The sequence below is a fragment of the Hippoglossus hippoglossus genome, chromosome 20 (assembly GCF_009819705.1).
Source record: "Hippoglossus hippoglossus isolate fHipHip1 chromosome 20, fHipHip1.pri, whole genome shotgun sequence".
NCBI classification, from domain to species: domain Eukaryota; kingdom Metazoa; phylum Chordata; class Actinopteri; order Pleuronectiformes; family Pleuronectidae; genus Hippoglossus; species Hippoglossus hippoglossus.
In genome coordinates this window covers 17,230,835-17,255,145 of record NC_047170.1, presented here as the reverse complement: position 1 = coordinate 17,255,145, position 24,311 = coordinate 17,230,835, and the positions used below count along the sequence as shown (strand labels likewise).

At 38.5% G+C, this 24,311-nt stretch overlaps 1 protein-coding gene across 1 annotated transcript in view; it reads right to left on the bottom strand.

The window, feature by feature from the left end:
* LOC117754266 (mucin-3A) overlaps positions 1 to 24,311 on the bottom strand; it is a gene marked incomplete at its 3' end in the record, with an annotated part of 30,477 nt that overhangs the window by 2,154 nt on the left and 4,012 nt on the right. Inside the window, exons 5-25 of the mRNA XM_034573093.1 lie at positions 23,362 to 23,403; positions 23,187 to 23,267; positions 22,487 to 22,534; positions 22,325 to 22,398; positions 21,764 to 21,832; positions 21,578 to 21,615; positions 21,352 to 21,491; positions 20,533 to 20,644; positions 20,363 to 20,424; positions 20,229 to 20,276; positions 20,027 to 20,094; positions 19,899 to 19,946; positions 19,778 to 19,812; positions 19,399 to 19,526; positions 19,213 to 19,319; positions 18,391 to 18,684; positions 14,544 to 14,679; positions 12,565 to 12,755; positions 10,714 to 10,788; positions 5,215 to 5,274; positions 2,011 to 2,094 (exon numbers count right to left, since the gene is read on the bottom strand). Of these exons, the coding sequence (XP_034428984.1) occupies positions 2,011 to 2,094; positions 5,215 to 5,274; positions 10,714 to 10,788; positions 12,565 to 12,755; positions 14,544 to 14,679; positions 18,391 to 18,684; positions 19,213 to 19,319; positions 19,399 to 19,526; positions 19,778 to 19,812; positions 19,899 to 19,946; positions 20,027 to 20,094; positions 20,229 to 20,276; positions 20,363 to 20,424; positions 20,533 to 20,644; positions 21,352 to 21,491; positions 21,578 to 21,615; positions 21,764 to 21,832; positions 22,325 to 22,398; positions 22,487 to 22,534; positions 23,187 to 23,267; positions 23,362 to 23,403 (1,940 nt within the window). The remainder of the gene's footprint in view (positions 1 to 2,010; positions 2,095 to 5,214; positions 5,275 to 10,713; positions 10,789 to 12,564; positions 12,756 to 14,543; positions 14,680 to 18,390; positions 18,685 to 19,212; positions 19,320 to 19,398; positions 19,527 to 19,777; positions 19,813 to 19,898; positions 19,947 to 20,026; positions 20,095 to 20,228; positions 20,277 to 20,362; positions 20,425 to 20,532; positions 20,645 to 21,351; positions 21,492 to 21,577; positions 21,616 to 21,763; positions 21,833 to 22,324; positions 22,399 to 22,486; positions 22,535 to 23,186; positions 23,268 to 23,361; positions 23,404 to 24,311) is intronic.

Below are 24,311 nucleotides of genomic sequence, written 5' to 3'. Positions count from 1 at the left end.
TGGTTCGACTGTTGTTATGTTGTACTGTGTTGTGTTACTTGGAGAAGTTGTTACTGCATCTGTTGTAGTTACAGTGTAGTTTGGTGTGTTATTTGGAATATATGTAAATGGTGTGACTGTTGTTATGTTGTTAACTGTTGTGTTACTTGGAGAAGGTGTAATTGCATCTGTAGTAGTTACTGTGTCGTTTGTTGTGTTATTTGGAATAGATGTAACTGGCCTGGCTGTTGGTATGTTGTTAACTGTTGTGTTACTTGGAGAAGGTGTAACTGGGCTGACTGTTGTTATGTTGTAAACTGTTGTGTTACTTGGAGAAGGTGTTGTTGTATCTGTTGTAGTTACAGTGTAGTTTGTTGTGCTATTTGGAATAACTGTAACTGGGCGGGCTGTTGGTATGTTGTTAACTGTTGTGTTACTTGGAGAAGTTGTAACTGCATCTGTTGTAGTTACAGTGTAGTCTGGTGTGTTATTTGGAATAGATGTAACTGGTGTGACTGTTGTTATGTTGTTAACTGTTGTGTTACTTGGAGAAGGTGTAACTGGGCTGACTGTTGTTATGTTGTAAACTGTTGTGTTACTTGGAGAAGGTGTTGTTGTATCTGTTGTAGTTACAGTGTAGTTTGTTGTGCTATTTGGAATAGCTGTAACTGGGCTGGCTGTTATGTTGTAAACTGTTGTGTTACTTGGAGAAGGTGTAGTTGTATCTGTTGTAGTCAAAGTGTAGTTTGTTGTGTTATTTGGAATAGATGTAACTTGTCTGGCTGTTGTTATGTTGTTAACTGTTGTGTTATTTGTAATAGATGTAACTGGTTCGACTGTTGTTATGTTGTACTGTGTTGTGTTACTTGGAGAAGTTGTTACTGCATCTGTTGTAGTTACAGTGTAGTTTGGTGTGTTATTTGGAATATATGTAAATGGTGTGACTGTTGTTATGTTGTTAACTGTTGTGTTACTTGGAGAAGGTGTAATTGCATCTGTAGTAGTTACTGTGTCGTTTGTTGTGTTATTTGGAATAGATGTAACTGGCCTGGCTGTTGGTATGTTGTTAACTGTTGTGTTACTTGGAGAAGGTGTAACTGGGCTGACTGTTGTTATGTTGTAAACTGTTGTGTTACTTGGAGAAGGTGTTGTTGTATCTGTTGTAGTTACAGTGTAGTTTGTTGTGCTATTTGGAATAACTGTAACTGGGCGGGCTGTTGGTATGTTGTTAACTGTTGTGTTACTTGGAGAAGTTGTAACTGCATCTGTTGTAGTTACAGTGTAGTCTGGTGTGTTATTTGGAATAGATGTAACTGGTGTGACTGTTGTTATGTTGTTAACTGTTGTGTTACTTGGAGAAGGTGTAACTGGGCTGACTGTTGTTATGTTGTAAACTGTTGTGTTACTTGGAGAAGGTGTTGTTGTATCTGTTGTAGTTACAGTGTAGTTTGTTGTGCTATTTGGAATAGCTGTAACTGGGCTGGCTGTTATGTTGTAAACTGTTGTGTTACTTGGAGAAGGTGTAGTTGTATCTGTTGTAGTCAAAGTGTAGTTTGTTGTGTTATTTGGAATAGATGTAACTTGTCTGGCTGTTGTTATGTTGTTAACTGTTGTGTTACTTGGAGAAGGTGTAACTGGGCTGACTGTTGTTATGTTGTAAACTGTTGTGTTACTTGGAGAAGGTGTTGTTGTATCTGTTGTAGTTACAGTGTAGTTTGTTGTGCTATTTGGAATAACTGTAACTGGGCGGGCTGTTGGTATGTTGTTAACTGTTGTGTTACTTGGAGAAGTTGTAACTGCATCTGTTGTAGTTACAGTGTAGTTTGGTGTGTTATTTGGAATAGATGTAACTGGGCTGGCTGTTGGTATGTTGTAAACTGTTGTGTTACTTGGAGAAGGTATTGTTGTATGTGTTGTAGTTACAGTGTAGTTTGTTGTGGTATTTGGAATAGATGTAACTGGGCTGGCTGTTGGTATGTTGTTAACTGTTGTGTTACTTGGAGAAGTTGTAACTGCATCTGTTGTAGTTACAGTGTAGTTTGGTGTGTTATTTCGAATAGACGTAACTGGTGTGACTGTTGTTATGTTGTAAACTGTTGTGTTACTTGGAGAAGGTGTTGTATCTGTTGTAGTTACAGTGTAGTTTGTTGTGTTATTTGGAATAGATGTAACTGGCCTGGCTGTTGGTATGTTGTTAACTGTTGTGTTACTTGGAGAAGGTGTAACTGAGCTGACTGTTGTTATGTTGTAAACTGTTGTGTTACTTGGAGAAGGTGTTGTTGTATCTGTTGTAGTTACAGTGTAGTTTGTTGTGCTATTTGGAATAGATGTAACTGGGCTGGCTGTTGGTATGTTGTTAACTGTTGTGTTACTTGGAGAAGTTGTAACTGCATCTGTTGTAGTTACAGTGTAGTTTGGTGTGTTATTTGGAATAGATGTAACTGGTGTGACTGTTGTTATGTTGTTAACTGTTGTGTTACTTGGAGAAGGTGTTGTTGTATCTGTTGTAGTTACAGTGTAGTTTGTTGTGCTATTTGGAATAACTGTAACTGGGCGGGCTGTTGGTATGTTGTTAACTGTTGTGTTACTTGGAGAAGTTGTAACTGCATCTGTTGTAGTTGCAGTGTAGTTTGTTGTGTTACTTGGAGAAGGTGTAACTGGTCTGACTGTTGTTATGTTGTTAACTGTTGTGTTACCTGGAGAAGGTGTAGTTGTATCTGTTGTAGTTACACTGTAGTTTGTTGTGTTATTTGTAATAGATGTAACTGGTTCGACTGTTGTTATGTTGTACTGTGTTGTGTTACTTGGAGAAGTTGTTACTGCATCTGTTGTAGTTACAGTGTAGTTTGGTGTGTTATTTGGAATATATGTAAATGGTGTGACTGTTGTTATGTTGTTAACTGTTGTGTTACTTGGAGAAGGTGTAATTGCATCTGTAGTAGTTACTGTGTCGTTTGTTGTGTTATTTGGAATAGATGTAACTGGCCTGGCTGTTGGTATGTTGTTAACTGTTGTGTTACTTGGAGAAGGTGTAACTGGGCTGACTGTTGTTATGTTGTAAACTGTTGTGTTACTTGGAGAAGGTGTTGTTGTATCTGTTGTAGTTACAGTGTAGTTTGTTGTGCTATTTGGAATAACTGTAACTGGGCGGGCTGTTGGTATGTTGTTAACTGTTGTGTTACTTGGAGAAGTTGTAACTGCATCTGTTGTAGTTACAGTGTAGTCTGGTGTGTTATTTGGAATAGATGTAACTGGTGTGACTGTTGTTATGTTGTTAACTGTTGTGTTACTTGGAGAAGGTGTAACTGGGCTGACTGTTGTTATGTTGTAAACTGTTGTGTTACTTGGAGAAGGTGTTGTTGTATCTGTTGTAGTTACAGTGTAGTTTGTTGTGCTATTTGGAATAGCTGTAACTGGGCTGGCTGTTATGTTGTAAACTGTTGTGTTACTTGGAGAAGGTGTAGTTGTATCTGTTGTAGTCAAAGTGTAGTTTGTTGTGTTATTTGGAATAGATGTAACTTGTCTGGCTGTTGTTATGTTGTTAACTGTTGTGTTACTTGGAGAAGGTGTAACTGGGCTGACTGTTGTTATGTTGTAAACTGTTGTGTTACTTGGAGAAGGTGTTGTTGTATCTGTTGTAGTTACAGTGTAGTTTGTTGTGCTATTTGGAATAACTGTAACTGGGCGGGCTGTTGGTATGTTGTTAACTGTTGTGTTACTTGGAGAAGTTGTAACTGCATCTGTTGTAGTTACAGTGTAGTTTGGTGTGTTATTTGGAATAGATGTAACTGGGCTGGCTGTTGGTATGTTGTAAACTGTTGTGTTACTTGGAGAAGGTATTGTTGTATGTGTTGTAGTTACAGTGTAGTTTGTTGTGGTATTTGGAATAGATGTAACTGGGCTGGCTGTTGGTATGTTGTTAACTGTTGTGTTACTTGGAGAAGTTGTAACTGCATCTGTTGTAGTTACAGTGTAGTTTGGTGTGTTATTTCGAATAGACGTAACTGGTGTGACTGTTGTTATGTTGTAAACTGTTGTGTTACTTGGAGAAGGTGTTGTATCTGTTGTAGTTACAGTGTAGTTTGTTGTGTTATTTGGAATAGATGTAACTGGCCTGGCTGTTGGTATGTTGTTAACTGTTGTGTTACTTGGAGAAGGTGTAACTGAGCTGACTGTTGTTATGTTGTAAACTGTTGTGTTACTTGGAGAAGGTGTTGTTGTATCTGTTGTAGTTACAGTGTAGTTTGTTGTGCTATTTGGAATAACTGTAACTGGGCTGGCTGTTGGTATGTTGTAAACTGTTGTGTTACTTGGAGAAGGTGTTGTTGTATCTGTTGTAGTTACAGTGTAGTTTGTTGTGCTATTTGGAATAGATGTAACTGGGCTGGCTGTTGGTATGTTGTTAACTGTTGTGTTACTTGGAGAAGTTGTAACTGCATCTGTTGTAGTTACAGTGTAGTTTGGTGTGTTATTTGGAATAGATGTAACTGGTGTGACTGTTGTTATGTTGTTAACTGTTGTGTTACTTGGAGAAGGTGTTGTTGTATCTGTTGTAGTTACAGTGTAGTTTGTTGTGCTATTTGGAATAACTGTAACTGGGCGGGCTGTTGGTATGTTGTTAACTGTTGTGTTACTTGGAGAAGTTGTAACTGCATCTGTTGTAGTTGCAGTGTAGTTTGTTGTGTTACTTGGAGAAGGTGTAACTGGTCTGACTGTTGTTATGTTGTTAACTGTTGTGTTACCTGGAGAAGGTGTAGTTGTATCTGTTGTAGTTACACTGTAGTTTGTTGTGTTATTTGTAATAGATGTAACTGGTTCGACTGTTGTTATGTTGTACTGTGTTGTGTTACTTGGAGAAGTTGTTACTGCATCTGTTGTAGTTACAGTGTAGTTTGGTGTGTTATTTGGAATATATGTAAATGGTGTGACTGTTGTTATGTTGTTAACTGTTGTGTTACTTGGAGAAGGTGTAATTGCATCTGTAGTAGTTACTGTGTCGTTTGTTGTGTTATTTGGAATAGATGTAACTGGCCTGGCTGTTGGTATGTTGTTAACTGTTGTGTTACTTGGAGAAGGTGTAACTGGGCTGACTGTTGTTATGTTGTAAACTGTTGTGTTACTTGGAGAAGGTGTTGTTGTATCTGTTGTAGTTACAGTGTAGTTTGTTGTGCTATTTGGAATAACTGTAACTGGGCGGGCTGTTGGTATGTTGTTAACTGTTGTGTTACTTGGAGAAGTTGTAACTGCATCTGTTGTAGTTACAGTGTAGTCTGGTGTGTTATTTGGAATAGATGTAACTGGTGTGACTGTTGTTATGTTGTTAACTGTTGTGTTACTTGGAGAAGGTGTAACTGGGCTGACTGTTGTTATGTTGTAAACTGTTGTGTTACTTGGAGAAGGTGTTGTTGTATCTGTTGTAGTTACAGTGTAGTTTGTTGTGCTATTTGGAATAGCTGTAACTGGGCTGGCTGTTATGTTGTAAACTGTTGTGTTACTTGGAGAAGGTGTAGTTGTATCTGTTGTAGTCAAAGTGTAGTTTGTTGTGTTATTTGGAATAGATGTAACTTGTCTGGCTGTTGTTATGTTGTTAACTGTTGTGTTACTTGGAGAAGGTGTAACTGGGCTGACTGTTGTTATGTTGTAAACTGTTGTGTTACTTGGAGAAGGTGTTGTTGTATCTGTTGTAGTTACAGTGTAGTTTGTTGTGCTATTTGGAATAACTGTAACTGGGCGGGCTGTTGGTATGTTGTTAACTGTTGTGTTACTTGGAGAAGTTGTAACTGCATCTGTTGTAGTTACAGTGTAGTTTGGTGTGTTATTTGGAATAGATGTAACTGGGCTGGCTGTTGGTATGTTGTAAACTGTTGTGTTACTTGGAGAAGGTATTGTTGTATGTGTTGTAGTTACAGTGTAGTTTGTTGTGGTATTTGGAATAGATGTAACTGGGCTGGCTGTTGGTATGTTGTTAACTGTTGTGTTACTTGGAGAAGTTGTAACTGCATCTGTTGTAGTTACAGTGTAGTTTGGTGTGTTATTTCGAATAGACGTAACTGGTGTGACTGTTGTTATGTTGTAAACTGTTGTGTTACTTGGAGAAGGTGTTGTATCTGTTGTAGTTACAGTGTAGTTTGTTGTGTTATTTGGAATAGATGTAACTGGCCTGGCTGTTGGTATGTTGTTAACTGTTGTGTTACTTGGAGAAGGTGTAACTGAGCTGACTGTTGTTATGTTGTAAACTGTTGTGTTACTTGGAGAAGGTGTTGTTGTATCTGTTGTAGTTACAGTGTAGTTTGTTGTGCTATTTGGAATAACTGTAACTGGGCGGGCTGTTGGTATGTTGTTAACTGTTGTGTTACTTGGAGAAGTTGTAACTGCATCTGTTGTAGTTACAGTGTAGTTTGGTGTGTTATTTCGAATAGATGTAACTGGTGTGACTGTTGTTATGTTGTACTGTGTTGTGTTACTTGGAGAAGTTGTAACTGGTCTGACTGTTATGTTGTTAACTGTTGTGTTACCTGGAGAAGGTGTAATTGCATCGGTAGTAGTTACAGTGTAGTTTGTTGTGCTATTTGGAATAGCTGTAACTGGGCTGGCTGTTGGTATGTTGTTAACTGTTGTGTTACTTGGAGAAGTTGTAACTGCATCTGTTGTAGTTGCAGTGTAGTTTGTTGTGTTACTTGGAGAAGGTATATCTGGTCTGACTGTTGTTATGTTGTTAACTGTTGTGTTACCTGGAGAAGGTGTAGTTGTATCTGTTGTAGTTACACTGTAGTTTGTTGTGTTATTTGTAATAGATGTAACTGGTTCGACTGTTGTTATGTTGTACTGTGTTGTGTTACTTGGAGAAGTTGTAACTGTATCTGTTGTAGTTACAGTGTAGTTTGGTGTGTTATTTGGAATATATGTAAATGGTGTGACTGTTGTTATGTTGTTAACTGTTGTGCTACTTGGAGAAGGTGTAATTGCATCTGTAGTAGTTACTGTGTCGTTTCTTGTGTTATTTGGAATAGATGTAACTGGCCTGGCTGTTGGTATGTTGTTAACTGTTGTGTTACTTGGAGAAGGTGTTGTTGTATCTGTTGTAGTTACAGTGTAGTTTGGTGTGTTATTTGGAATAGATGTAACTGGTGTGACTGTTGTTATGTTGTTAACTGTTGTGTTACTTGGAGAAGGTGTAACTGGGCTGACTGTTGTTATGTTGTAAACTGTTGTGTTACTTGGAGAAGGTGTTGTTGTATCTGTTGTAGTTACAGTGTAGTTTGTTGTGCTATTTGGAATAGATGTAACTGGGCTGGCTGTTGGTATGTTGTTAACTGTTGTGTTACTTGGAGAAGGTGTAACTGGGCTGATTGTTGTTATGTTGAAAACTGTTGTGTTACTTGGAGAAGGTGTTGTTGTATCTGTTGTAGTTACAGTGTAGTTTGTTGTGCTATTTGGAATAGATGTAACTGGGCTGGCTGTTGTTATGTTGTAAACTGTTGTGTTACTTGGAGAAGGTTTAGTTGTATCTGTTGTAGCCAAAGTGTAGTTTGTTGTGTTATTTGGAATCGATGTAACTTGTCTGGCTGTTGTTATGTTGTTAACTGTTGTGTTACTTGGAGAAGGTGTAACTGGGCTGGCTGTTGGTATGTTGTTAACTGTTGTGTTACTTGGAGAAGTTGTAACTGCATCTGTTGTAGTTGCAGTGTAGTTTGTTGTGTTACTTGGAGAAGGTGTAACTGGTCTGACTGTTGTTATGTTGTTAACTGTTGTGTTACCTGGAGAAGCTGTAATTGCATCTGTAGTAGAAACTGTGTAGTTTGTTGTGTTATTTGGAATAGATGTAACTGGCCTGGCTGTTGGTATGTTGTTAACTGTTGTGTTACTTGGAGAAGGTGTAACTGGGCTGACTGTTGTTATGTTGTAAACTGTTGTGTTACTTGGAGAAGGTGTTGTTGTATCTGTTGTAGTTACAGTGTAGTTTGTTGTGCTATTTGGAATAACTGCAACTGGGCGGGCTATTGGTATGTTGTTAACTGTTGTGTTACTTGGAGAAGTTGTAACTGCATCTGTTGTAGTTACAGTGTAGTTTGGTGTGTTATTTCGAATAGATGTAACTGGTGTGACTGTTGTTATGTTGTTAACTGTTGTGTTACTTGGAGAAGGTGTAACTGGGCTGACTGTTGTTATGTTGTAAACTGTTATGTTATTTGGAGGTGTAGTTGTATCTGCTGTAGTTACAGTGTAGTTTGTTGTGTTATTTGGAATAGATGTAACTGGGCTGGCTGTTGGTATGTTGTAAACTGTTGTGTTACTTGGAGAAGGTGTTGTTGTATCTGTTGTAGTTACAGTGTAGTTTGGTGTGTTATTTGGAATAGATGTAACTGGTGTGACTGTTGTTATGTTGTTAACTGTTGTGTTACTTGGAGAAGGTGTAACTGGGCTGACTGTTGTTATGTTGTAAACTGTTGTGTTACTTGGAGAAGGTGTTGTTGTATCTGTTGTAGTTACAGTGTAGTTTGTTGTGCTATTTGGAATAGATGTAACTGGGCTGGCTGTTGGTATGTTGTTAACTGTTGTGTTACTTGGAGAAGGTGTAACTGGGCTGATTGTTGTTATGTTGAAAACTGTTGTGTTACTTGGAGAAGGTGTTGTTGTATCTGTTGTAGTTACAGTGTAGTTTGTTGTGCTATTTGGAATAGATGTAACTGGGCTGGCTGTTGTTATGTTGTAAACTGTTGTGTTACTTGGAGAAGGTTTAGTTGTATCTGTTGTAGCCAAAGTGTAGTTTGTTGTGTTATTTGGAATAGATGTAACTTGTCTGGCTGTTGTTATGTTGTTAACTGTTGTGTTACTTGGAGAAGGTGTAACTGGGCTGACTGTTGTTATGTTGTAAACTATTGTGTTACTTCGAGAAGGTGTTGTTGTATCTGTTGTAGTTACAGTGTAGTTTGTTGTGCTATTTGGAATAGCTGTAACTGGGCTGGCTGTTGGTATGTTGTTAACTGTTGTGTTACTTGGAGAAGTTGTAACTGCATCTGTTGTAGTTGCAGTGTAGTTTGTTGTGTTACTTGGAGAAGGTGTAACTGGTCTGACTGTTGTTATGTTGTTAACTGTTGTGTTACCTGGAGAAGCTGTAATTGCATCTGTAGTAGTTACTGTGTAGTTTGTTGTGTTATTTGGAATAGATGTAACTGGCCTGGCTGTTGGTATGTTGTTAACTGTTGTGTTACTTGGAGAAGGTGTAACTGGGCTGACTGTTGTTATGTTGTAAACTGTTGTGTTACTTGGAGAAGGTGTTGTTGTATCTGTTGTAGTTACAGTGTAGTTTGTTGTGCTATTTGGAATAACTGCAACTGGGCGGGCTATTGGTATGTTGTTAACTGTTGTGTTACTTGGAGAAGTTGTAACTGCATCTGTTGTAGTTACAGTGTAGTTTGGTGTGTTATTTCGAATAGATGTAACTGGTGTGACTGTTGTTATGTTGTTAACTGTTGTGTTACTTGGAGAAGGTGTAACTGGGCTGACTGTTGTTATGTTGTAAACTGTTGTGTTACTTGGAGAAGGTGTTGTTGTATCTGTTGTAGTTACAGTGTAGTTTGTTGTGCTATTTGGAATAGATGTAACTGGGCTGGCTGTTGTTATGTTGTTAACTGTTGTGTTACTTGGAGAAGGTGTAACTGGGCTGACTGTTGTTATGTTGTAAACTGTTGTGTTACTTGGAGAAGTTGTTGTTGTATCTGTTGTAGTTACAGTGTAGTTTGTTGTGCTATTTGGAATAGCTGTAACTGGGCTGGCTGTTGTTATGTTGTAAACTGTTGTGTTACTTGGAGAAGGTGTAGTTGTATCTGTTGTAGTCAAAGTGTAGTTTGTTGTGTTATTTGGAATAGATGTAACTGGCCTGGCTGTTGGTATGTTGTTAACTGTTGTGTTACTTGGAGAAGTTGTAACTGCATCTGTTGTAGTTGCAGTGTAGTTTGTTGTGTTACTTGGAGAAGGTGTAACTGGTGTGACTGTTGTTATGTTGTTAACTGTTGTGTTACTTGGAGAAGGTGTAACTGGGCTGACTGTTGTTATGTTGTAAACTGTTGTGTTACTTGGAGAAGGTGTAGTTGTATCTGTTGTAGTCAAAGTGTAGTTTGTTGTGTTATTTGGAATGAATGTAACTGGACTGGCTGTTGGTATGTTGTACACTGTTGTGTTACTTGGAGAAGTTGTAACTGCATCTGTTGTAGTTACAGTGTAGTTTGGTGTGCTATTTGGAATAGATGTAACTGGTCTGGTTGTTGTTATGTTTCTAACTGTTGTGTTACTTGGAGAAGGTGTTACTGGGCTGACTGTTGTTATGTTGTAAACTGCTGTGTTACTTAGAGAAGGTGTAGTTGTATCTGCTGTAGTTACATTGTAGTTTGTTGTGTTGTTTGGAGAAGACGTAAGTGGACTGACTGATGTTATGTTGTAAACTGTTGTGTTACTTGGAGTAGGTGTAGTTGTATCTGTTGCAGTTACAGTGTAGTTTGTTGTGTTATCTGGAATAGATGTACCTGGGCTGGCTCTTGGTATGTTGTAAACTGTTGTGTTACTTGGAGAAGGTGTAGTTGTATCTGTTGTAGTTACAGTGTAGTTTGTTGTGTTATTTGGAATAGATGTAACTGGGCTGGCTGTTGGTATGTTGTAAACTGTTGTGTTACTTGGAGAAGGTGTTGTTGTATCTGTTGTAGTTACAGTGTAGTTTGTTGTGCTATTTGGAAAAGCTGTAACTGGGCTGGCTGTTGGTATGTTGTTAACTGTTGTGTTACTTGGAGAAGTTGTAACTGCATCTGTTGTAGCTACAGTGTAGTTTGGTGTGTTATTTGGAATAGATGTAACTGGTTCGACTGTTGTTATATTGTACTGTGTTGTGTTACTTGGAGAAGTTGTAACTGCATCTGTTGTAGTTGCAGTGTAGTTTGTTGTGTTACTAGGAGAAGGTGTAACTGGTCTGACTGTTGTTATGTTGTTAACTGTTGTGTTACCTGGAGAAGGTGTAATTGCATCTGTAGTAGTTACTGTGTAGTTTGCTGTGTTATTTGGAATAGATGTAACTGGCCTGGCTGTTGGTATGTTGTTAACTGTTGTGTTACTTGGAGAAGTTGTAACTGCATCTGTTGTAGTTACAGTGTAGTTTGGTGTGTTATTTGGAATAGATGTAACTGGTCTGGCTGTTGGTATGTTGTTAACTGTTGTGTTACTTGGAGGAGTTGTAACTGCATCTGTTGTAGTTACAGTGTAGTTTGGTGTGTTATTTGGAATAGATGTAACTGTGCTGGCTGTTGTTATGTTGTTAAATGTTGTGTTACTTGGAGAAGGTGTAACTGGGCTGACTGTTGTTATGTTGTAAACTGGTGTGTTACTTGGTGAAGGTGTTGTTGTATCTGTTGTAGTTACAGTGTAGTTTGTTGTGCTATTTGGAATAGATGTAACTGGGCTGGCTGTTGGTATGTTGTTAACTGTTGTGTTACTTGGAGAAGGTGTAACTGGGCTGACTGTTGTTATGTTGTAAACTGTTGTGTTACTTGGAGAAGGTGTTGTTGTATCTGTTGTAGTTACAGTGTAGTTTGTTGTGCTATTTGGAATAGATGTAACTGTTCTGGCTGTTGGTATGTTGTTTACTGTTGTTTTACTTGGAGGAGTTGTAACTGCATCTGTTGTAGTTACAGTGTAGTTTGGTGTGTTATTTGGAATAGATGTAACTGTGCTGGCTGTTGTTATGTTGTAAACTGTTGTGTTACTTGGTGAAGGTGTTGTTGTATCTGTTGTAGTTACAGTGTAGTTTGTTGTGCTATTTGGAATAGCTGTAACTGGGCTGGCTGTGGGTATGTTGTTAAGTGTTGTGTTACTTGGAGAAGTTGTAACTGCATCTGTTGTATTTACAGTGTAGTTTGTTGTGCTATTTGGAATAGCTGTAACTGGGCTGGCTGTGGGTATGTTGTTAACTGTTGTGTTACTTGGAGAAGTTGTAACTGCATCTGTTGTATTTACAGTGTAGTTTGGTGTGTTATTTCGAATAGATGTAACTGGTGTGAGTGTTGTTATGTTGTTAACTGTTGTGTTACTTGGAGAAGGTGTAACTGGGATGACTGTTGTTATGTTGTAAACTGTTGTGTTACTTGGAGAATGTGTAGTTGTATCTGTTGTAGTTACAGTGTAGTTTGTTGTGTTATTTGGAATAGATGTAACTGGTCCGACTGTTGTCATGTTGTTAACTGTTGTGTTACTTGGAGAAGGTGTAATTGCATCTGTAGTAGTTACAGTGTAGTTTGTTGTGTTATTTGGAATAGATGTAACTGGTCCGACTGTTGTTATGTTGTTAACTGTTGTGTTACTTGGAGAAGGTGTAGTTGTATCTGTAGTAGTTACAGTGTAGTTTGTTGTGTTATTTGGAATAGATGTAACTGGTTCGACTGTTGTTATGTTGTACTGTGTTGGGTTACTTGGAGAAGGTGTAACTGCATCTGTTGTAGTTACAGTGTAGTTTGGTGTGCTATTTGGAATAGATGTAACTGGTCTGGTTGTTGTTATGTTTCTAACTGTTGTGTTACTTGGAGAAGGTGTTACTGGGCTGACTGTTGTTATGTTGTAAACTGCTGTGTTACTTAGAGAAGGTGTAGTTGTATCTGCTGTAGTTACATTGTAGTTTGTTGTGTTGTTTGGAGAAGACGTAAGTGGACTGACTGATGTTATGTTGTAAACTGTTGTGTTACTTGGAGTAGGTGTAGTTGTATCTGTTGCAGTTACAGTGTAGTTTGTTGTGTTATCTGGAATAGATGTACCTGGGCTGGCTCTTGGTATGTTGTAAACTGTTGTGTTACTTGGAGAAGGTGTAGTTGTATCTGTTGTAGTTACAGTGTAGTTTGTTGTGTTATTTGGAATAGATGTAACTGGGCTGGCTGTTGGTATGTTGTAAACTGTTGTGTTACTTGGAGAAGGTGTTGTTGTATCTGTTGTAGTTACAGTGTAGTTTGTTGTGCTATTTGGAAAAGCTGTAACTGGGCTGGCTGTTGGTATGTTGTTAACTGTTGTGTTACTTGGAGAAGTTGTAACTGCATCTGTTGTAGCTACAGTGTAGTTTGGTGTGTTATTTGGAATAGATGTAACTGGTTTGACTGTTGTTATATTGTACTGTGTTGTGTTACTTGGAGAAGTTGTAACTGCATCTGTTGTAGTTGCAGTGTAGTTTGTTGTGTTACTAGGAGAAGGTGTAACTGGTCTGACTGTTGTTATGTTGTTAACTGTTGTGTTACCTGGAGAAGGTGTAATTGCATCTGTAGTAGTTACTGTGTAGTTTGCTGTGTTATTTGGAATAGATGTAACTGGCCTGGCTGTTGGTATGTTGTTAACTGTTGTGTTACTTGGAGAAGTTGTAACTGCATCTGTTGTAGTTACAGTGTAGTTTGGTGTGTTATTTGGAATAGATGTAACTGGTCTGGCTGTTGGTATGTTGTTAACTGTTGTGTTACTTGGAGGAGTTGTAACTGCATCTGTTGTAGTTACAGTGTAGTTTGGTGTGTTATTTGGAATAGATGTAACTGTGCTGGCTGTTGTTATGTTGTTAACTGTTGTGTTACTTGGAGAAGGTGTAACTGGGCTGACTGTTGTTATGTTGTAAACTGTTGTGTTACCTGGAGAAGGTGTAATTGCATCTGTAGTAGTTACTGTGTAGTTTGTTGTGTTATTTGGAATAGATGTAACTGGTCTGGCTGTTGGTATGTTGTTAACTGTTGTGTTACTTGGAGAAGTTGTAACTGCATCTGTTGTTATGTTGTAAACTGTTGTGTTACTTGGAGAAGGTGTAACTGGTCTGACTGTTGTTATGTTGTTAACTGTTGTGTTACCTGGAGAATGTGTAATTGCATCTGTAGTAGTTACTGTGTAGTTTGTTGTGCTATTTGGAATAGATGTAACTGTTCTGGCTGTTGGTATGTTGTTTACTGTTGTGTTACTTGGAGAAGGTGTAACTGGGCTGACTGTTGTTATGTTGTAAACTGGTGTGTTACTTGGTGAAGGTGTTGTTGTATCTGTTGTATCTGTTGTAGTTACAGTGTAGTTTGTTGTGCTATTTGGAATAGATGTAACTGGGCTGGCTGTTGGTATGTTGTTAACTGTTGTGTTACTTGGAGAAGGTGTAACTGGGCTGACTGTTGTTATGTTGTAAACTGGTGTGTTACTTGGTGAAGGTGTTGTTGTATCTGTTGTAGTTACAGTGTAGTTTGTTGTGCTATTTGGAATAGATGTAACTGGGCTGGCTGTTGGTATGTTGTTAACTGTTGTGTTACTTGGAGAAGGTGTAACTGGGCTGACTGTTGTTATGTTGTAAACTGTTGTGTTACTTGGAGAAGGTGTTGTTGTATCTGTTGTAGTTACAGTGTAGTTTGTTGTGCTATTTGGAATAGATGTAACTGTTCTGGCTGTTGGTATGTTGTTTACTGTTGTGTTACTTGGAGGAGTTGTAACTGCATCTGTTGTAGTTACAGTGTAGTTTGGTGTGTTATTTGGAATAGATGTAACTGTGCTGGCTGTTGTTATGTTGTTAACTGTTGTGTTACTTGGAGAAGGTGTAACTGGGCTGACTGTTGTTATGTTGTTAACTGTTGTGTTACCTGGAGAAGGTGTAATTGCATCTGTAGTAGTTACTGTGTAGTTTGTTGTGTTATTTGGAATAGATGTAACTGGCCTGGCTGTTGGTATGTTGTTAACTGTTGTGTTACTTGGAGAAGTTGTAACTGCATCTGTTGTAGTTACAGTGTAGTTTGGTGTGTTATTTGGAATAGATGTAACTGGTCTGGCTGTTGGTATGTTGTTAACTGTTGTGTTACTTGGAGAAGGTGTTGTTGTATCTGTAGTAGTTACTGTGTAGTTTGTTGTGCTATTTGGAATAGATGTAACTGTTCTGGCTGTTGGTATGTTGTTTACTGTTGTTTTACTTGGAGGAGTTGTAACTGCATCTGTTGTAGTTACAGTGTAGTTTGGTGTGTTATTTGGAATAGCTGTAACTGGGCTGGCTGTGGGTATGTTGTTAACTGTTGTGTTACTTGGAGAAGTTGTAACTGCATCTGTTGTATTTACAGTGTAGTTTGTTGTGCTATTTGGAATAGCTGTAACTGGGCTGGCTGTGGGTATGTTGTTAACTGTTGTGTTACTTGGAGAAGTTGTAACTGCATCTGTTGTATTTACAGTGTAGTTTGTTGTGCTATTTGGAATAGCTGTAACTGGGCTGGCTGTGGGTATGTTGTTAACTGTTGTGTTACTTGGAGAAGTTGTAACTGCATCTGTTGTATTTACAGTGTAGTTTGGTGTGTTATTTCGAATAGATGTAACTGGTGTGAGTGTTGTTATGTTGTTAACTGTTGTGTTACTTGGAGAAGGTGTAACTGGGATGACTGTTGTTATGTTGTAAACTGTTGTGTTACTTGGAGAAGGTGTAGTTGTATCTGCTGTTATATTGTAAACTGTTGTGTTACTTGGAGAAGGTGTAGTTGTATCTGTTGTAGTTACAGTGTAGTTTGTTGTGTTATTTGGAATAGATGTAACTGGTCCGACTGTTGTTATGTTGTAAACTGTTGTGTTACTTGGAGAAGGTGTAGTTGTATCTGTTGTAGTTACAGTGTAGTTTGTTGTGTTACTTGGAGAATGTGTAACTGGTTTGACTGTTGTTATGTTGTTAACTGTTGTGTTACTTGGAAAAGGTGTAATTGCATCTGTAGTAGTTACTGTGTAGTTTGTTGTGTTATTTGGAATAGATGTAACTGGTGTGACTGTTGTTATGTTGTTAACTGTTGTGTTACTTGGAGAAGGTGTAACTGGTTTGACTGTTGTTATGTTGTCAACTGTTGTGTTACTTGGAGAAGGTGTAATTCCATCCGTACTGGTTACAGTGTAGTTTGTTGTGTTATTTGGAATAGATGTAACTGTTCTGGCTGTTGTTATGTTGTAAACAGTTGTGTTACTTGGAGAAGGTGTAATTCCATCTGCTCTAGTTACAGTGTAGTTTGTTGTGTTATTTGGAATAGATGTAACTGGTCCGACTGTTGTTATGTTGTAAACTGTTGTGTTACTTGGAGAAGTTGTAACTGCATCTGTTGTAGTTACAGTGTAGTTTGGTGTGTTATTTGGAATAGATGTAACTGATCTGGTTGTTGGTATGTTGTAAACTGTTGTGTTACTTGGAGAAGGTGTAGTTGTATCTGTAGTAGTTACAGTGTAGTTTGTTGTGTTATTTGGAATAGATGTAACTGGTTCGACTGTTGTTATGTTGTACTGTGTTGGGTTACTTGGAGAATGTGTAACTGGGCTGACTGTTGTGTTGTAAACTGTTGTGTTACTTGGAGAAGGTGTAGTTGTATCTGTTGTAGTTACAGTGTAGTTTGTTGTGTTATTTGGAATAGATGTAACTGGCCTGGCTGTTGGTATGTTGTTAACTGTTGTGTTACTTGGAGAAGTTGTAACTGCATCTGTTGTAGTTGCAGTGTAGTTTGTTGTGTTACTTGGAGAAGGTGTAACTGGTCTGACTGTTGGTATGTTGTTAACTGTTGTGTTACTTGGAGAAGTTGTAACTGCATATGTTGTAGTTACAGTGTAGTTTGTTGTGTTATTTGGAATAGATGTAACTGGTGTGACTGTTGTTATGTTGTTAACTGTTGTGTTACTTGGAGAAGGTGTAACTGGGCTGATTGTTGTTATGTTGTAAACTGTTGTGTTACTTGGAGAAGGTGTAGTTGTATCTGTTGTAGTTAAAGTGTAGTTTGTTGTGTTATTTGGAATAGATGTAACTGGTCCGACTGTTGTGTTGTAAACTGTTGTGTTACTTGGAGAAGGTGTAGTTGTATCTTCTCTAGTTACATTGTAGTTTGTTGTGTTTGGAGAAGACATAACTGGTCCGACTGTTGTTATGTTGTAAACTGTTGTGTTACTTGGAGAAGGTGTAGTTGTATCTGCTGTTATATTGTAAACTGTTGTGTTACTTGGAGAAGGTGTAGTTGTATCTGTTGTAGTTACAGTGTAGTTTGTTGTGTTATTTGGAATAGATGTAACTGGTCCGACTGTTGTTATGTTGTAAACTGTTGTGTTACTTGGAGAAGGTGTAGTTGTATCTGTTGTAGTTACAGTGTAGTTTGTTGTGTTACTTGGAGAATGTGTAACTGGTTTGACTGTTGTTATGTTGTTAACTGTTGTGTTACTTGGAGAAGGTGTAATTGCATCTGTAGTAGTTACTGTGTAGTTTGTTGTGTTATTTGGAATAGATGTAACTGGTGTGACTGTTGTTATGTTGTTAACTGTTGTGTTACTTGGAGAAGGTGTAACTGGTTTGACTGTTGTTATGTTGTCAACTGTTGTGTTACTTGGAGAAGGTGTAATTCCATCTGCTCTAGTTACAGTGTAGTTTGTTGTGTTATTTGGAATAGATGTAACTGGTCCGACTGTTGTTATGTTGTAAACTGTTGTGTTACTTGGAGAAGTTGTAACTGCATCTGTTGTAGTTACAGTGTAGTTTGGTGTGTTATTTGGAATAGATGTAACTGATCTGGTTGTTGGTATGTTGTAAACTGTTGTGTTACTTGGAGAAGGTGTAGTTGTATCTGTAGTAGTTACAGTGTAGTTTGTTGTGTTATTTGGAATAGATGTAACTGGTTCGACTGTTGTTATGTTGTACTGTGTTGGGTTACTTGGAGAATGTGTAACTGGGCTGACTGTTGTGTTGTAAACTGTTGTGTTACTTGGAGAAGGTGTAGTTGTATCTGTTGTAGTGACAGTGTAGTTTGTTGTGTTATTTGGAATAGATGTATCTGGTCTGGTTGTTGTTATGTTGTAAACTGTTGTGTTACTTGGAGAAGGTGTACTTCCATCTGCTCTACTTACAGTATAGTTTGTTGTGTTATTTGGAATAGATGTAACTGGTTTGACTGTTGTTATGTTGTCAACTATTCTGTTACTTGGAGAAGGTGTAATTCCATCTGTACTGGTTACAGTGTAGTTTGTTGTGTTATTTGGAATAGATGTAACTGTTCCGGCTGTTGTTATGTCGTAAACAGTTGTGTTACTTGGAGAAGGTGTAGTTGTATCTGTTGTAGTGACTGTATAGTTTGTTGTGTTATTTGGAATAGATGTAACTGGCATGGCTGTTGGTATGTTGTACACTGTTGTGTTACTGGGAGAAGGCGTAAGTGCATCTGCTGTAGTAACATTGTGCAGTGGTGTGTGAGTGGGAGACAGTGTAGTTGTGTTAAATGTTGTTGACTGAGCCAGAGTAGTTGAGTGGTTTGCAGACGTTGCGGTGTTGGTTTGTGTTGAGTTGACAGTAGATACTGATTCTGTTGTGTTTTGTTGTGTTGTGGTTGTGTTTTGAATCACTGTACTTCCAGTGTACTGTTCTCTTGTACTGTTGGATTGGGTTACAGAAATACTCTGAAATGTTGTTTGTGCGAGTTGCGCTGGTGAGGATTGTGTGCCGTTACTTGTTGTGGGTGAAGTTGTCGTGTCAGGCTGAGCTATTCCTTGTGTTGCATTTTTCTGTTGCTCTGCTGTGGTGTTGTCGGTTGTCGTGTTAGTTTGTTGGTTGTTGTTGGTGACGGACGGTGCTGAGGCTTCAGAAGTGCCGGTCGTAGTCGGGAAACTGCTGTGCGTGGTTGTGGAAGGTTCCGCAGGACAACTGTCAGTCAGAAGGACAGCGAGTGTCTCATTCGCCTCACTGTGAGAGAACAGGCAAAAAGTAAAACATGCAATATTCAGAACTTCAAATGAAGTAAAATTTGACCATTATGTTTATTCTTTAGTTGGTTCATCTGCTCGATATCACGTCAAGACGCAAAAGAGAAAAAAGTAAGACAAAGTTTTAGCCAAAATTTGGGGAATTTCAGAACCTCCTTCACGAAAATGTTTTTAAAGGAACAGTTAAACATTTTGAGATGCTAACTGCTACTACCCTTAGCATAGCATAGTAGGTTAGCATAAATTCTGGAAATGGGGAAAAAGCCAGCCACTGTCCAAAGGTAACAATATTTGCTTACCAGCTGGTAACTGAACCAATGAAGACCATTTTCCTCATTTGTTTAAACGGTACAAAAAGCTACATGAAAAACTAACTTGGTTAAATTAACAAATTCCTTGGTTGATTCATTGATGTTAAATTTAAAAGATACAAAGCAATTATTTTCTTTGGGCATTTTTGGATCGAAGGGTTTTGGATATAAATGCTGTATAATTTTACCATTTAACCTGAGTGGAGTTAGGTTGGCAGACGGTAGAGTTCGGCTGGTCACTGGCAACCCAGGTCAGGTTAGACGCCAACAGAGTAGGGACAGTGGAACCAGGAGAACCACACAACACTGAGGACAGAGATTTCCTTTACAACGGAGAATTCATAATGGGATCAATGTGACAAAAACAGAAAACATGCAGACTAACCCATGCGTGTGAGCGGCTTTTCATTGGTGATGCCACTGTTGCTGTCGATGAGTCGTTGCACAACTCTACTCAGAGAGCAGCCATTGACAGATCCAGACATCTCCAGTATCACCATGCAGCTGGTTAACCTAGTGAGCAGTGGTTAGAAATCCACCTTTATTAATTATTGTCAAACACATTATGATCAGTATTGCACCCCCACAGTATGATCATTATGGTCCATCTGTTTCCTTATATTTCTTCACCAGTGCCTGGTGCCCATCATCATCAATGATATATATGAGAGTCCAAGAATATTAATGAAGATTTAAAGGAAAATCAGCAACATCTGTTTCTGCATTTTTTAAACTGCACTTCATAAGCGAATGAAGATGTCTACCTCTGCGTGGTCTCCTGACATTCCAGTTGAGTGTTCTAGAATACAGAAAACGTTTGGGTGAACATGATAGACAGCTCTCATATATTAAAATATATATAAATCTTATCTGCAGTATTTTTACCTTGTAATGATTGGAAATCTCTGGATAATCCGCACTAAGTGTTAACAACTGTCAGATGAAATGTAGACAGTTAGTACATATAAAGCATGTTTACAAAAGGAAGTTCAATCATATTGTGATGTACATACCAATCTTTTTAGAAGACTAATATCAACAGAGGGTGTGTTGATATTAATTCTTGTGGCGAAAAACTGGCCTGAAAAAGAAAATGTACACATAAGAGCTGGGTTGGGCGTGGCATTCTTATAATCACATGTTTGCTGTATAAGTATTGTATACGTTAACAGAGCAAACATATGCAGACAGAGAATATCCTGGTTGTGTTCTTACTTGAAGAGTTGCAGAATGCGGAGCAGTCACAAAAGCGAGACCCTTGCCCTGAGACAGAGAAACATGGTGTCAGCAGCAGCAGCAGCGGAAGAAGCAATGAATTCAGGTGAATAGTTTGTGGTGGTGATACTCACTGCTGCAGGAGTGTGTTGTCGGTTGTAGGGCTGCGTCGCTGTAGTTGAGCTGCAGGGGAGAGCTAACATGTAGAAGATGATAAGTGTTTCGTGCAAACACACACACACACACACACACACACACACACACAGGCTTACAGTGAGTACAGGGAAACAAATGTGATGTTCACCATTTAAACGTGGAGTGTGTGTTGGACTGGCAGACGTCATCCAGGGAGGACGTCAAGTTGCACCTCACAAAGTTGTCACCAGGGGACGTCAGGTTCTCGCACAGATTTCGACCTGACGGTGACAAAATCATCAGGAGCATCAAGAGTGTGTCTTTGTGTGTGTCTGTGTTTGTGTGTTCTTTTACTTTTGTCTTCATAGGGACTTTTTAGAAATTTTAAGAGAGGATATTTATGTAAAGTCTTGTTGTTTTTGTGAGGTCATTTAAACTTCTGCACACACACACACACACATCACATCTGACCCCAAACCTTACCCAGGGCCTCAGAAATAAGGTCCCCATAAGGTCCACTGGTCCTGAGAAGTCACAGTGTTTATTTTATGGTCCTAAAGAGGCAGCAAAAACAAGTATACACACAAATGTTTGTACTATGCTTAAAATGGTCCTCACAAAGATAAAAGTACAGGAACACACACACACACACAAACTGCCTTGACTTGAATATGTGTTTCTCTGCAGTATTCAAGCGTCTGCATTCCTCTTGGTGTTTTGCATACACAGTATGTTCAGGTGCGTCTGTTTGTGAGGTGTGTTCTCACTTTGTACAAGTAAAGGTGTGTTTGTGTTTACACTATCATGACCATGTGTGAAACTTTTCATATTTTGATTTTATTCCTTTTTAAATCCGGCTTAATGTCTTTTTTTTCTTACCTGCTGTTAACAAGATGACATTGGAATGATTGGGACGTCAAACTTTACTGTGTTAGTTTTGTGTTGTGATGGATGGGGAATAAGCAGCGACTGATTGATGAGTGCTCACCGACTCTCTCCACCTCTCCGATGATTCTCGCTCGTGCTCTCTCGCTTCCAGCTTGCTGCAGTGCAGGAGCTCCGGCGAGCTGCAGATCACACGCTGAGACGGCGTGGCTGAGCTTCAGCAGCACGCCGCAGGTCGTATTTCTGGAAACAAAAAGTTCACCCCTCAAGTGAGGAGAAGAAATCGCAAATACACATATAGAGCAAAAATACCCGGTGACATGATTTACCTCACGTCCCTTTGTTCACCACAGGAAACCTCGACTACCTGAGAAGAGAGAGAGAGAGAGAGAGAGAGAGAGAGAGAGAGAGAGAGAGAGAGAGAGAGAGAGAAGAGTTGCATGTGTCTGTGTCTTCTGGGAGAAGTTTTATTCTGAAAAGTGCGATGATGTTTCCTGTTTCTGTGACAAACTGACCTGAACATTTGTTCCACCCTGACAGAAAATCTGTGACGCATTTACTCTGCAGCCAAACGCTTTGGTCAGCTGAGAGTGAGATGGAGAGACAGAGGCAGACAGATGCTGAGATTCATGGCAGATAACACACACACACACACACACACACACACACACACACACACACACACACACACACACGTATATGCACACAATAATCAGGAGTTACAGCCCTAAATAACTGGAATCATGTCGACTCTAGCTTCAAACAGAACTCTGTACAAAAAGGGTCATGATGCCGGTTCAGTTTGAGTCTAAACATTCAAGGTTTCTTAATTTCACTGTGTTACACAACAATAAATGGTCCCCAGGCCAATTTAAAATTTATTTCAGGTGATTCACATGCTTGGAATGTTCTGTTATTATGGCACGATTACGCTGCTGCTCCTACGAACTAATCCTGGGCCTGAAATACTTGTTTGTGACAATGAGGCTTTTAAAGTTATTAAGAGACGACAGGGTGGAGACATAAAGTCGACTGAAAGAACAACAAAGAGGATGAAGTGAAGATTTCACTCTCACCAGGTCTGTCACATCTTTTCTGATTTCACTGCTGTTTCTGGCCTCAACACTTAGGAACATCCAAAAATAAGCATCTGCGGAAAGATCAGAAATTGTTTGCACCCAAATATAGGATATTATAAATAAAACTTCCTGATGGGACACAAAGGGAATATTTCTCACCTGTATCGGAACAGAGTCCGCTGATGTTACAGTTTAATGGTGGTGAACCTAAAAGAATAGAGAAAACAATTAGACAACAATATAAACTATAAATACACACTATGTAATATAATATATATAGAGATACAAGACATGATGGACAAAACTATAAACAGTAACCACAAACTGACTTTATCTTTAATCTCTGCTACTGTTTATCCTTTACTGATATCATTACGCTATCATAAAACCATTAGGGCCAAATTATTATACTAAATAATACTTGATTGTATAATAAGTTACTCTTTATCATCCTTGATATTAGAAAGTTATCATAGTTTACATAAATGATGGGAAAAAACTGACCCACATTAGATATATTCTTATATTTATATTACTTTTTATCATTTACTTTACTGACGTTCTAATGTTAGGTTGTATAAGTAGAACAGATTGCCACAATGGACAAAAATAGTTGGAGTGAAACTATTCTTAGAGTTATACAACTTTTTTAAAAAAACGTAATGACATAATAGTGCTATTATAAACGATTGAAATGATGAACCGATGAACAAAACAATTTATCACAACGAAACGGGCTTTGTTCTCTCCCACGAGACGATGTGTAACTTCTGCCTTGATCTAAATTAGGTTTAAAGTCTTTATGGTTCGTCGTCTCACGCACAAACACAAGGTGTCTGACAACGACTGCATCGCTCACCTGTGGTCGCGGGCGTCTGGCTGCTCAGGGGAGAGTCAGCCGTTGATAGGACAGGACCTGAGTTAGTTTCTGCTGACGGCACTTCAGGGAAAAGGAAGCAGGAAGATACAGGTCGAGTAAGAATGAGGATGCATATATATTCATCTGAGATGTGATTGTAAAAAATTACGCTTACCAGGTGGAGGTGAGAATCCGCGTCCAAATGGAGTTGTAATTCCTTAAAACAACAAATGTTGTCATTAAAGTTTTGCTGCTTCAACAATCTTCATCTATCTGTATATCAATCTTGAGATTAAAACAACAAAACCAATTTAACAGCCCCCTCCCTTAATCACAAACATACAGACACACAAACATATACACACAACATGCATGCGAGTGTGTAGGTCACCTGAAGATAAGTCATTAGTAAAACGTCTGCGAGCACGACCTCTCAACTGTCCGTGGTCTACAGGAAACATGGAAACATGCAATATTCAACAACTAACATGCTCTACACACACATGCACAACTACTGTACAGACAAGTGTTGGAGATGGAGACACAGAGGAGCCAAGAGTAATGATCAAACCTCATATGTATGTTCATTTATAACAGTATTGCACTTTCCTATACATTTCTAACTATTACATGTATGTCTGCACATGTATTACTTAGCAGATTTGACTCTATCATTAATAACTGAGTTTTAATGTTTGACCCAGAATTTTTATATTTTATTTCACACCTCTTCTTGAAAGGCTGCTTTCACACGAGGCAGTTAAAACATCACATTCATATCATATGTTTCATGAGGACTGTTATTAAAACTGGAAGGTTTATTCTCTCTCATGTTTTGTTTGTTCTCTTATAATAATCTAATAATATTTTATATGGATCTATGCCAGTTTTCTTTTTATAGATATATCTCATGAAATAAAATGTGAAAGAACCGGCTTGAAAAACATTCTAGAGCTGAGGGCCTGTATGTACGAACAAAATGCATAAGATGCATGCTTGAAAACTCCTAATCGTCATCTTGCAAACATCCAGTGCTTTGTCTTCAGTAAACATAGCAGAGAAAAAGGATTTTGCATTCATGAATTCTATGATAAAGAGAAAGAAAAGACAACCCTGCATTCTCTT